General features: G+C 37.5%; 1 protein-coding gene and 1 long non-coding RNA gene across 2 annotated transcripts; one reads left to right on the top strand and one right to left on the bottom strand.

The window, feature by feature from the left end:
- Positions 1 to 3,661: 3,661 nt before the first annotated feature.
- On the bottom strand, positions 3,662 to 7,040 carry LOC145075113 (uncharacterized). The gene is made up of 5 exons (XM_079021416.1): positions 5,652 to 7,040; positions 4,997 to 5,437; positions 4,674 to 4,850; positions 4,350 to 4,450; positions 3,662 to 4,215 (listed from the first exon to the last, which is right to left on the bottom strand). The coding sequence occupies exons 1-5, from the start codon at positions 6,678 to 6,680 to the stop codon at positions 3,771 to 3,773; spliced, it is 2,193 nt and encodes a 730-aa protein (XP_078877542.1). The 5' UTR covers positions 6,681 to 7,040; the 3' UTR covers positions 3,662 to 3,770.
- A 725-nt stretch (positions 7,041 to 7,765) lies between these two features.
- Positions 7,766 to 11,125, top strand: LOC145075114 (uncharacterized). Its single transcript, XR_013692337.1, has 3 exons — positions 7,766 to 7,859; positions 10,325 to 10,443; positions 10,573 to 11,125. It is a non-coding gene; the product is annotated as an uncharacterized LOC145075114 (long non-coding RNA).
- The last annotated feature ends 2,288 nt before the right edge of the window (positions 11,126 to 13,413 follow it).

Genomic DNA, 13,413 nt, shown 5'->3' with positions numbered 1-13,413 from the left:
TCCGACTGTCATTGAATTCTTAGTTATATATTGTATATATTTGTGTTGGATATGAACGTCTTCACTCAGTTCAATACCTTTGTGTATCAAAGACAGGCTACAACATGCTATTTAACTATAATAGGTATAGTTAAGGTTTACCGCTCCTTACTACCATTACTATGATACTTACCATAGTTAGTACTATTATGAGTCTCTACATGTTAAGTACTATATAAGAAGAATACTATATACTATACAAGAGAACACTAAATACATGATACCAAGAAGTACACTATGAACTAATACAAGAGAATATACTAAAACAGTATGTGACACACTTCACTGCGCCTTCGCCATGTAATCATAGTCTCCTGGAGGGAGAGCAGGCACTACGTGTATAGATCTATACAGGACATACACTCTCACATCCCGACTGCTAGCTATAGTCCGAGCCGACTAGGCCCAGGGATGACAAAATGTTACCACACTACGTGTGATCTGGAGGGTCATTAGACACTCGATCGCCTATCCGCATGGTTACATATGAGTTCACATTCGGATCCCTAAATTAACAAATTAAGAAATAAAGGTAAAACAGACTCCCAGAGGTGTATTATATACTTATCACTACCTAGAGTCTGCACTTTATTTTTCCACTCAGCCGGCAGTACACTGCTGGAATAAAACATTATCTTCCCATTTACTTTACATGAATGAAGTCCAAAACTATATTTTTAATACTGAGAGTCTCATTGGGAAAAATTTTACACACTCAAAGGATCGAACCTACAAATAACCAAGTCTTGGCAGAAGACTACTTTTACTAGAAAATATAGTATTTTCTAGAGATTCATACTATTTTCAAACTTGATAACAACTTTTATATTACACGATTGAAAACACTTTTATACAAGCAATGACACTAAATGCTTATGAACTCACCAGCTTTATGCTGATACTCGTTTTCAAAATAACTTGTATTCTCAGGTCATCGGTAGACAGGTACAGATGCAGCTTTTGAGAAGACGGAGCACATACAAGACTCCTCTTTATTTTGATTATACTTTTTGGTGTCTAACAAACTGTACAGAACATGTTTGTATTACAATTACTATATTAATGCAATGGATGTTGTTGCTTGTTTTTACTATTATGCATTGTTATGATACTGTACATGACGTCCTCCACCCTAGAACGTTTTCCGCCGTTCTCGGTTTTGGGGTGTGACATTACACACCCTCTCCGTCATCCTTATACCACCTACATCACCAAGAACCGGTTAACTGTCATGCCATTCCATTGCACCCTCATCATACTAACATCAAGAACTACCCTTATACCCACCGTAACCAGCAACCACCAACAAACCATACACTACCTTCAATACCGCCACTACTATCTTCTTATCCACCCATTTCATCCGAAATCACCATCCTTAGAAAAATAAAAGACAAATTAACCTTTACCCTAGAATACCCGGTTAGGCGGTTACCACATGGAAAATTAAGAACAAATAGAAAGTTAGATTGTATTTTTTTTTAACAGATTCGTTAGTTCATTGGTATTTTTTGATCAGGGTAAACTTCACTGGTATTTTTTGTAGGGATTTGAAACTTAATTACCTTTACGTCATTTTCTCAAAAATCAACTATAATTTCTATAAAGTAGATTTTTTTTTTAAATAAATAAATCATAAATCATCCCAAATAAATGAAAATAAATTTGCCATTTGTCAATCTTTCATGAGTTTTGACACATGTCATTTTGTGGTATTTTTGAAATAAATATTATCCACTTATCACTTTCTGGTTAATTTCGATTTTTAAAATTAAAGTCGTATACTTATATATGTAAAGTATTAAATATAATATATATATGATATTAAATTGCAATGAATACGTTTCTTCCTTTCTTATTTTAATGTTTTATGTTAAAAAATATTCAGTGTTTACAATTTAATTTTTTTTTTTAAATTAACCTATGTAATATACGGGTCTCACACCTAGTTGTAGAATAAACCTTAGTTTAACCTACCTGACATGTTGAAAGGGACCTGGTACTAACAATAACGAATACAGACAAATACAGACAACAACCAAACAAACAAACTTCGAACAATAATCAAAACGGACGAACGATGAACAATACCAAGCGATGAACAGTGTTGAGCTGATGAACAGTGAAACAACGAACAAAAAAACATGTCGCGATTTCACCGGTCACACCGCGAAGAACCTTTTCAATCATAAATCTTGTGGTAATTTCACTAGTCACACCACGAAGAACCCTTTTGGTCACAAACCTTGATGCGATTAAACCCTTTCGGTCATAAATCTTGACGCGATTAAACCAATCACACCTCAGTTTTTAATGAGATGCAACTCTGAGAATCGATCAAATCAGTATAAGATGAACGAAAATAACAGCGACAATCAAAACCTCAAAATCGATAAAATCAAAGCAAAGGGAATACATAAACAAATCAGAAAATCATACCGAAAATCTATCTCCAGAATGCCACAACCTCACACACAAGTCGCCCCAAACAATCACAAAACGAATGATTGAAATAGCGTTAATATCATGTAAACTAATAACAATTTAAAGAGAAAAAAGGATAGAGTTTATTATTGAAAGAGAAGTGTGTATTACAAATAATGTAATAAGACTATAAATAAGCAATCTATTTAGAGTTAACCTACCTAAAGGACTAAACAAAAGATCCAACATATTTTTATTGTGCTAACAATATTATACTATAAAACAAACATTTTCATTTTCATCTCGTGCATTTGAAACCTCATACTTTTTCAACCTTCAATATAATATATTTAATTTATTAGTTTATATATATATATATTATTAAATATAAAATATTATCATATTCCAAACATTTTGAATTATCAATATAATATAGGAGTATTATTTTGTTAATTCAAATATGATGTTAAATTCAAAACCTAAATCAAAAATATCAAATAAATTTAAAAATATTTAAGGATTATTTTTTAAAATAGTTACAAAGCACCGGACAACATGTGATGTTTCACCGCACCATCATGATAACATCTCACATCACCGTGATCTGCGGTGGAGATATATTTACCAACCTTATAGACAAAAAGAGAATTCATAATATAATTTTTCTAGAATTGGTCAACCACAAACATCAAATACTATCCTGATCACATCTCATAAACAAACTAAGATCTACTTTCAACTCTAATGTGTTCGGACCACGTTGCATAGCTTGGCCCATCTTATATTTTTATTATGTTTATATAATTCCATAATTTCCATTTAACGAGAGAGGATCAGTATGGAAAATATTCTACTATCAATGCCATCCAAACATACAGGATCATTATGGAGAATATTTTACTATCAATACCCATCCAAACATACAGGTGTTCATACAAAATTCACAGTTCAATGAAATTAAAGAGTTCAAGAAAAAAAAATTAACTTATGAGTTTTGCTGAAAACAATCATATAGTTACCGACTCTAAAAGGCCTAACGTGAAATTTTAGTTAATATCATCATGAATTACTTACTGCTTGTGTGAAGCTCCTTCCAGAAGAGGTTGAGTTCAATTTGTGTCTAGAACAACATGACCATGATTAGGTCATTATTCTTACATAAATGTAAGGATATAGGAAATACACAATTGCCAAGATATGAAAAAGAAGAAACTATGGACCAATCATCACCAAGGTATCAATTCAACAATAGGCAACGCAAACTTCATTATTACAATCAGTTCATTTCCAATCATAAGTTAGAGAACCTAAATGACTTTAAACTCAATTCCTTGCACCATAAGCCCTCTAATCCTCGAGAAAGACTTAAGGTTGAGATAAAGATCCATTTTGTGAGTAGTAGTATAAGGGGCTTGACATTCCCCTACTTGTACTTCCATCCAACCATCGTTCCTTCGTTGTGGAACACCTTTCATTTTAGTTCTCTTTAATAGGTTTTGGGTGTTATTGTCATTAACCTTTCGTCTAATAATCGGGGTTTCAGGCAAAAACAAAAGGATATGCTGTGGATCATACTTTGCACTCTTTCTGATCCAACCATGATCACTCACTTCCACAACTTGCCCAACATTAGAGTTTTTTGTTTGTATCTTGTAAACAAGATAACATGCATATCCTGTATAGGGTGACAATATTTTGGAAGTGCAGGTTATCGAAAAGGTTTTTTGAGTACAAAAAGCCACTTCTTTAAATCTGCAAAAAAAAATATTGTGTTTAGGAAAGATAACCTTGTTAACAATCAAATTTGAGCTACAAGACGCCTATATATGTTACACGTGACATGGCTAGTAGCTACAAGAAAACTAGGTGAAAGATAGAGAAAGAACCTTGATTCAGGTAAAGACCTCCAACTCCACTCTGATTTTCGCAAAACCATTCTTGCTGGTAACATATGACATTTCTTCCCATTTTTGGCAAGGGAGAACCACTGTGAACCATAATTGTGTGAGTACTTAGATTGACATACTCATACTATACTGGAGTTCATCCCTTTGAAGCGGTAGAACCATGTTCATAGGTTCCACAACAGTGTTAGACTGTTAGTGTATCTCATATACTGTCCAATAAGTACTTTTTTTGAGAAACAATCTTGGACATCACATATATCTTACAAACAACTACGTATATATGAGAAAAGATAGGAAATGTACCTCGTCACCATTATTGATTAGGATCCCTTTGCAAAGAATGGAGTAGAGTTCCTTCTTTGTTGTCCATTGCACATGACTATCTTTTGCCAGCCTGATTATGTCTTTATAATCACTTGGTAATTTTTGTTCCCAATATGTGTCTGGCATATCCACCTCCTCATCCTCTTTTTTCTCTACCTATAATATAAAATACACATTACATTTTGATATACTACAAAAACTCGTATTCTTCAAATAACTAACTTCTTCTATTTGATACCATCAATCTAACTCACGCTAAGAATGTTTGAAACACAAAGGAAAAAAAATATTTGTGGGCTTACTACTCTCTCAATAGGCTGAAACTCGATGCCTTCTACTCTCAATTCATGTTGCTGGCAATCAAACGTGATATTAAGATCAGCACTTCTCTTGACGCTAGTAAACTGATACAATGTAGTCATGAGCCTTCCACCTTCTCTCTTATATGCCAAGTATGAAGTCGAATAGTATATCTCCTCGGCCAATTTATAATTGAGGAATAAAAGTAGGTCCGTACTTTTGTGGTCAATAATATCGAACACAAGGTTTACTGCGTATGTGACATGTGGTGACAAAAGTCGTGGTTTGACGTGCATTTTGAATCTCCAAACAGATGGTGCACTGTAGTTTGCTGGAAATATGCTGGAAGATGAATAGCTGGGAGATGGAGGGAGAATAGGAATCAAACATTCTGCTGCAGATATCATTTCGCAATGTTCACCATTCTTGTTTAACGAAAACCACTGTCCATTAAAAAACCTCAAGTTAGGACATGAATACACTGATCAAACATTTATGAGATCTCATCTAGTAGAGAGTTGTTTGTGGCCCAATGCATAATCTAGTCAAAATGTGTTTCTAATGATCATATGAAAAACATTTTACAAATCACGAATTACAATTTACCGTTTATAAAATAAATGAAAATAAGAAATAAAAAACAGCATAGCTAATTACCGTTTTTCCGTCGTTAACCAACATTCCTCTGTAGAGAAGCATCCGTAGTTCCTCTTTGGATTCATAGACCTGAGGAGCTACTGAAGTTTTAATCATCTCTTCAAAGTCCACTGGTCCTTCTGTCTTCTGAATATGAAGTGCTACCTCAAGTTCTTCCACAACAGTAGACATCTTTGGTCGTTCTTCACGAGATTTCTGCAGACACCGATAAGCAATGTCTGAAAATTTTTCCAAGGAACTCAGATTCATCTGTACCTTCATATCTTCAAAGATAATCTGATCTAGTTTCTTCTCTTCATAGCTTTTTTTCCACATTGGCCACAAGCTCAAAAAATGACCATTGTTATATTCAAAGCATAGTCTCCCACACAACACTTCGAATAAGACCATTCCAAAAGAGTATACATCCGATTCTTTTGTTAGGAAATACGTCTCCATATAAAGTGGATCTATGTACCCATACGTACCTACAACATTGGTGGCAAGAAAGCTGTGCTTCTGATTAGTAGGTGCTATTCTCGACAATCCCATGTCAGAGATTTTAGCATTCCAACTCTCATCCAGTAGAATATTGGAGCTTTTTATATCTCGATGAATGACTCTTTGAGGTTCTTCCCCATTGGGCTCATGAAGGTAGCACAGCCCTTTTGCGGCCGTGAGGCATATTTTGAGGCGTTTCCACCAGGTGAGACTGGCGGAACTTAAGTGGCGATCCAGACTTCCGTGAAATGCATGCTCATACACAAGGATCTTCTCATCATCTTCATCACAGAATCCCAGGAGAGAGATGAGATTTTCATGTGTGTAACGGGAAAGAGTCAGGATCTCTTTCAAGAACTCGGGGTTTCCTTGTCCATGCTTACGATCTAAACGTTTAAAAGCAACCTTAGACTGAGAGAGTACTCCTTTGTACACCTTCCCAAATCCACCTTTTCCAATCACTTTGTTGTCATCAAAGTTGTTGGTAGCTGATTTTATCTCTTCCAGTTGGATTTTAAGATGTTGGGTCTCTTCCAGAAAGGCCTCCATTATTTGTTGATCAAATCAAAATGGTACTGGAAGCAATTGCAAGTGCAGCAGTACTTGGAAGGAGATTCATGTAAATCTACTGAAATTATGAAATTTGGGTGGGGTGCTAGCTAGCCTTTTACATTTTTTTGGGTGGGGTGGGTCATGGGCTCATGGCTAGGATGATGAGGAGGAGGCGGCTTCCATGAAAATGTGTGGAAGCAAAATTCCAATTGAAATGTTGGAAGCAATAGGCACCACAGAAGGCATCCATGAAATTCAGTGGGTTAGGTGAGATATCCTAATCACACATAATAATATATATAACTGGAAAAATGTCATTTTAACCCTATAACTTTTTTATTTGTTTTAAAATTTTATTTTAGGGGAACTAACTCGACTATCACCCGTTCAAAAATTTCTTTAACCTTATATTACCGGCATGCCACGTAGGATAGATGCTGATGAGTTGAACCTGAACGTTTAGTTAGGGGTATTGTAGCACCCTTTGTCATCAGATCACCTATTCAAGCAATCAACTCGACGAGGATGATCAAATCACCTATTCAAGAAAGAGAAAACACTCCCAATCTCAGGTAATCACACCAACCAATTCAACACAAGTAAACCCTCTTTTCAAATGATCAATTCTCCTTGCTCATACGTTTACATACAGTCTTCATAAGCTCCATGATTCTCCTTCTCGAAATCCTCTCAAGATTGCCCCTGAAATCAGCTTTTAGGTTCAAATGTGTTTGCAATCAATGGCGAGCCCTAATTTCCCAACCTACATTTTCCCGTTTCTACTTCTCACGTCTGCTCACCGAGACCGCATCGTCTCGAAGCTTACAATTTCTCAAAATTCTGTCTTTTTTCTCTCTACTTTCGAAGAACAACAACAGTCTGATCAATTCAAAATCTTAGGTTTCAACAATGGTTTGATTCTATGTTTTTTATTTGGATCTCTGGTTTACTATGTTTGCGATTTAGTAACCAACCAATGGATTACTATACCTGGAGGAAGAGACAAATCCCCAAATCACCACCATAGAAATCTGACAGCCGGAACTGGAGATATCGCCTGAGCAATATGCGTCACCGGAGAAGGGAGCTCTGCCGGAGAATTGGGTGACGTCGGATAAGAGGGTAGTTTCTTCCTGACAAAATTGCAAAAACGGTCCTGTCTCTGCAAATTTACAGGTTTTGGTCAAAACTAAACGTTGCTATATTAACTTAAAATGTATGGTCCAAAATTGGATTTTTTATTGGTTTTATCCCTGTCAATTTAAAAAGACTATTATATCCTTTAGATTTGTTTTTTTATTATTTTGTATTTATCATAATATTTTTAATTAATTAAAAATAAAAAAAAAAACCCTCCGGTCTCTATCTGGTTTTATTCACAGACACGCACACCGAAGAGAACACACCCATAGTTGCCACCATCACCACCGACTTCCATCACTTGTTTTCAATATCACCGACTGCTACCACCGTCCACCGCCAACCACCATCATCTGTCGTCCACCCACACACCTCCATCTCCCCTACGTCGGAAAAACATGCTTAGATCGAAAACCGATGTCACATTTGTTGGGAACCACCGTCAGAAACCATCTGAGCCATCCATACCCAAACCACCTTCAACGACGCCATCTTAACATCAGATGGTTTTACAGATCTGGAGCGTCAAAGCCACCTCCCTTCTCATCGGATATAGGATTTTCAAAAGGCTCTCCATCCCAATTGTGATCTGCAGCCTCTCCCTCTCTATCGTCGAATCTTAAAACCATTGTCAAACCACCTCCACCAAAGAAGAAGACTCGAGCTATAAATCTAGACTGCGACACTATAGGTTTCTCCACCACTCTTTCTCCCTCTTCTACTGGTACGATCGTTATAGTTTTCCAAAAGAAGATAAGGTTTTCGATGGAGAGGATGAAGACGAAGGGACGTGCTACCGGAGATGGTGGTGGTTTCTAGCTAAAAAAAAATAGATATGGCGGTGGTTTTCTACTGAGAAAACGAAGATGAAGGGCAGCATTACCAGTGACGGTAGTGGTTTGTGGCTAAAAAGGGGCAGATCCGACGGTGGTGCTGGTCCAGTGACATGTAGAAGGTGGTGGTCCAGCGGCGGTGGTTCGGTAGGTGGTGGTCCATCGGCAGTAGTGGTGTCAAGAAATGAAGTGTGAGAGGGAAATGGAGTCAATGTAAGGAGTGAGAGATGTAGGGGGTGGGGTGGGTGTAACTTAGGAGGGGTTGGGGTGGGTTGATTTTTTTTTGTATTTATTTTTAATTAAAATAATAAGAAAACAATTAAAAAAATTTCAAAAAAGTTATTTAAGGATATATTCTTCATTTCAGGTAGGGTATGGACCAAAACCACATTAAAATGTGAAATATGGGGACCAAAACCACACAAAGTATTCAAAATTGGACCAGTGGTGCACCAACGTTTCGTTTTGGACCAAAAGCACAAAATTTTGCCAACCATAAGGACCATTTTTGCAATTTTGTCTTTCTTCTTCGACTTAGATCTAAAGTTAGACTGGATAGTCTATAAAGTCAACAGATCTACTCATCCACCAATTCTTCCCTTTTATCTTATGTACCCCTTCAAAATTTTGAAATGGACTTCTTAAATCAGAAAAAACCTGGCATACCCAGGAAGCCAAAAAAAACCATAGAACATTGATTCGAAAAAGTTTGTTGGGTTTAAATGCGTTTTTATCTTATTTATGGTTGTAAGGTTGTTCGGAGTGGGCTCGCTAAATGGAGTCGCTATAGTTGCTAATGGAATCGAAACATCACCCCTATCGCTCACTACGAGGGTCCCGTTTGGAGCTTGGTGAGATGAGAGAGAAAGATTTGGTGGAAGCTAATTGGCGGAGAGGAGTGTGACTGGATTGCATTGACCAAAACCGAAACTTTTTCATTTAAATAAGACAAAACTTTATAAATGGTCCTTGTGGTCTCACAAAATATGAAGTTTCGTCCCTAACTTTAAAAAACCTCACGGATGGTCCATGTGGTCTCAAAACTTTTGATGTTTAGTCCTTATGACTAACTCCGTCAGTATTTGTCCGGTAAGGGCATTTTCGTCATTTCACTACTTAGGGACCATTTATGAGGTTTTTTAAACAAAAAATAAAAATTAATCTCTCTCTCTCTCTCTCTCTCTCTCTCTCCACCTGCTAAAGCCTAGACCTAAATAAAACCCTCTTTTCTTTTAGCTAAACAGCCGCTCCACCCCCTTTTTCCCCCCCTGTATCACTTCCCCGTCTCCGTAATCCCCAATTTCTCCTAATTTACACTTATAAAGCTTCCATTTTTGCCACCCAAAATGTCGAAGGAGATAGCGAGAACCATGGGGCTAAATTACATTACCCATACCCAAATGGGTATAAATCTCTTTTCCTCAAAGGCCCTAAGCCTGATGATACTCGGTCTTCGGGTCACCACCCCCACATAGGAAACGATTCAGTACATGGCGTTATAACTCTCCCCACTTAAATTGGATTTCGTCCTCGAAATCACTCCTTATCACCCACCTGGGAACCGAACACTCTGGCCTACACCATAACTGTGAACAACACTGATCCTTTTACTAACGAACCAACATTGTTGTTGAATCCGAACCCTAAACTTATGTGATCTCCATGCAGGTTGACCCAAATACAGAGTCTTCAACATGACTGGATCTCCTCAACCCAATATACCATCACATAAACCATTACTTGTTGATGAAAACATCTGATACATCAATACCATGGCGACTCCTAATGTAAGCCTCGTCCATTAACCGCTGCAAAGAAGCACACACAATGCCAACATGATTGATATTGCCATATTTATACATATTTTTAGGAAATATTTATTTACATTTTGATTAATATTTTGGTTATTTGCATAGATAAATGATACTTAAAAGGTTAAATTATGTTTTGCAACCAAAAGAATACATTTTGAAGAAAAAAGACTGAAAGCGTTAAGGATTGGAACTTTGGAGGTTAAGAGTTTAAAAGATGAAAAATCCAGCAAAAAGCGTTATCACGACGTGAGCTCGGACATTCTAGAAGACAGACATTGCGAAGCATGAGTCCGTGTTGGATACAGATAATTACTGGACTCACGACGTGAGACTCCTATGCTCACGACGTAAGTATGGTTATTTAGAAAATTATATATATCTTTGATCCCTACGAATTTTAGAGGTTGGTTGGCTGGAGAAAAGTTCAGAAATCGTTTTTCAGAGGTTTAGAAGGCTAAGAATTTGGTTTTAATACCAAGGAAGAAGGAGAAGAACATAATTAACTTTCTAGATTGGTACTTTACTATGCTTTTGATTATGACTTGTTTTAGTTCAATTGCTAGTATGAGTAGCTAAATCTAGTTGCTTCTGTTAGCTAGATGAAGCTGGAACTCATGGTTTATTTATAATAACTTAGACTTTTCTTGTTGGTTAATGTCTTGTGTTTGATTGATTACACCTAGCATGCTTGATTTGATACTAGATTGCTTTAAAGTCTTATTATGTGTAGTTAGTGACCATTAATCTGCATGAATTTGATTACCTAGTAATTTAGTGAACATTAGATTATTAGAGCTAAGATTAAACCAATTTTAGATAAGTAATTGAAGTATTGAATTTGGCTGTGCTGGAGAACTCATATTATGAACATAATTATGTTTGTCAGCTCAATCTTACGTAGCTCCAATTCTATCTAATAATTGATTTTGTGTTAAATTATGTGTGACTATGCATAGATCTACATGAATTAATTCAACATTAGTTAATTTGGAATTGAATTGTTAATTATACATTAATTGGTAACCAACATGAATTGTCATAATTAATAGCTAAACCATTGAGGGAAAGTGGATTCAAACTAACAGAAGTGTTCTAATTACTTGAGTGAATTGTGTTTAAGAATTTAAGTTTATCTAAACTTGCAAAATTAGATAAAAACCATTACTTTGCTAGAACTTTAGGTTAATTTAATAGTAGGTAAATTAATTAATTAAAACTGTTCTCTGTGATCGACACACGACTTACCCAAACTATTCTATAATTCGACTAGGTACACTGCCTAGGTGCATTTTAGTTAGTTAAGTTAGTTAGGTTATAAATTTAAAACTAGTAGGTATTTTTGTGCACATCAATTATCTACAACTTCCTAGCTATAAAACCGAACTTCTAGCGAGAACCACAGGGCTAGGGACTCTCAACTAAATCACCAACCCAGATCAAACAATCTGCCTCTCGAGACCGGAAACCCATCAGATGTAAACTTTAAACCCATATTCCAGAACTGACATTCAACCATTCATTAAATCCACCCCTTGCCGTTGAGTATGATCACTACCAAACACGCGGAAAAGGACTCAAACATACCAATCGTGAATTTTCCACCAGTTCCAAATCCATCATATTAACCAAAAGCCTTTAATGAACCCTTGACTCCCTGACACGCTATTTCCAACCACTATTCCTACGAGCAAATATGAGAAATCCAAGAATTTTCACATTTGCCTCCAATCCTTATCAACTCAGGTGTGATGCCTTTTGGGCTCACCAATGCTCCTGCCACATTTCATGGATCTCATGAACCGCGTGTGTAGACCGATTTTGGATCGGTCTGTGATAGTTTTCATTGATGACATCCTGGTCTATTCCAAGACTCGGGAGCATCATGAGGAGCACTTGCGGGAGTTATTGGATACTCTTAGGAGGGAGAGCTTGTATGCCAAGTTCTCCAAGTGTGAGGTCTGGTTGCGCGAGGTGCAGTTTCTTGGGCACTTTGTCAACCGGGATGGGATTTCAGTCGATCCGGCCAAGGTGGAGGTTGTGATGAGGTGGGAGGTGCCGAAGTCTCCATCTGAGATTCAGAGCTTCCTGGGATTGGCAGGGTACTATCGGAGATTCATTCAGGACTTCTCCAAGATAGTTGTGCCTTTGACCCGGTTGACAAGGAAAGTCGTGGTCTTTCGTTGGGGGTCAGAGTAGCATGCTGCATTCGAGACTCTGAGACAGAGATTGTGCGAGGCGCCAATCTTAGCCCTGCCAGAGGGCATGGATGATTTTGTGGTATATTGCGATGCATTCATCTCGGGTTTGGAATCGATATTGATTCAAAGGGGGCATGTTATTGCCTACGCTTCGAGGCAGTTGAAGCCTCATGAGGCGAACTATCCGACGAATGATTTGGAGTTGGGGCAGTTGTTTTCGCCCTCAAGATTTGGCGTCATTATCTTTATGGGGTCCGTTGTACCATTTACACGGACCATAAGAGTTTGAGGTACCTTATAGGTCAGCCGAATCTGAACATGAGGCAACGTCAGTGGCTTGATGTGGTGAAGGATTACGATTGTGAGATCCTCTACCACCCGGGGAAGGCCAATGTCGTGGCTGATGCGCTTAGCCGCAAGGCAACGCCCATCAAAGACATCTGCTTAAGGATGACTGTAGTGATTCCGTTGTTAGAGCGGATTCGAGAGGCCCAACAGGAGGCTATGAAGGAGGAACATCGTAAGAGTGAGCGTATTGTGGGCCATGTTTCCTCCTTCTATTATGACAGACGTGGACTATTGACTCTACACCGTAGAGTGTGGGTCCCATAGCATGGAGGCATGCGCCAGGTACTGATGGAGGAGGCGCATAAATCTTGGTTTTCTATCCATCTCGGGGCGACGAATATGTACAGGGATCTTCGTCTTGATTATTGGTGGCCCTGCATGAAGAGGGATGTAGCAT

Source organism: Lactuca serriola, chromosome 9 (assembly GCF_051521515.1).
Source record: "Lactuca serriola cultivar US96UC23 chromosome 9, Lser_US96UC23_V15, whole genome shotgun sequence".
In the NCBI taxonomy this organism is placed as follows: domain Eukaryota; kingdom Viridiplantae; phylum Streptophyta; class Magnoliopsida; order Asterales; family Asteraceae; genus Lactuca; species Lactuca serriola.
Note: the sequence above shows the minus strand (reverse complement) of the source record. Positions and strands in the feature narration are given on the sequence as shown.

What these genes read in the sequence shown, in the direction of transcription:
- LOC145075113 (XM_079021416.1), bottom strand. Translation starts at nt 6,680, where the DNA reads ATGGAGGCCTTTCTGGAAGAGACCCAACATCTTAAAATCCAACTGGAA. An exon ending in TTCAGCCTATTGAGAGAGTA is followed by an intron (nt 4,851 to 4,996) that starts GTAAGCCCACAA and finishes TTTATATTATAG; the next exon opens with GTAGAGAAAAAAGAGGATGA. An exon ending in TAATCAATAATGGTGACGAG is followed by an intron (nt 4,451 to 4,673) that starts GTACATTTCCTA and finishes TATGGTTCACAG; the next exon opens with TGGTTCTCCCTTGCCAAAAA.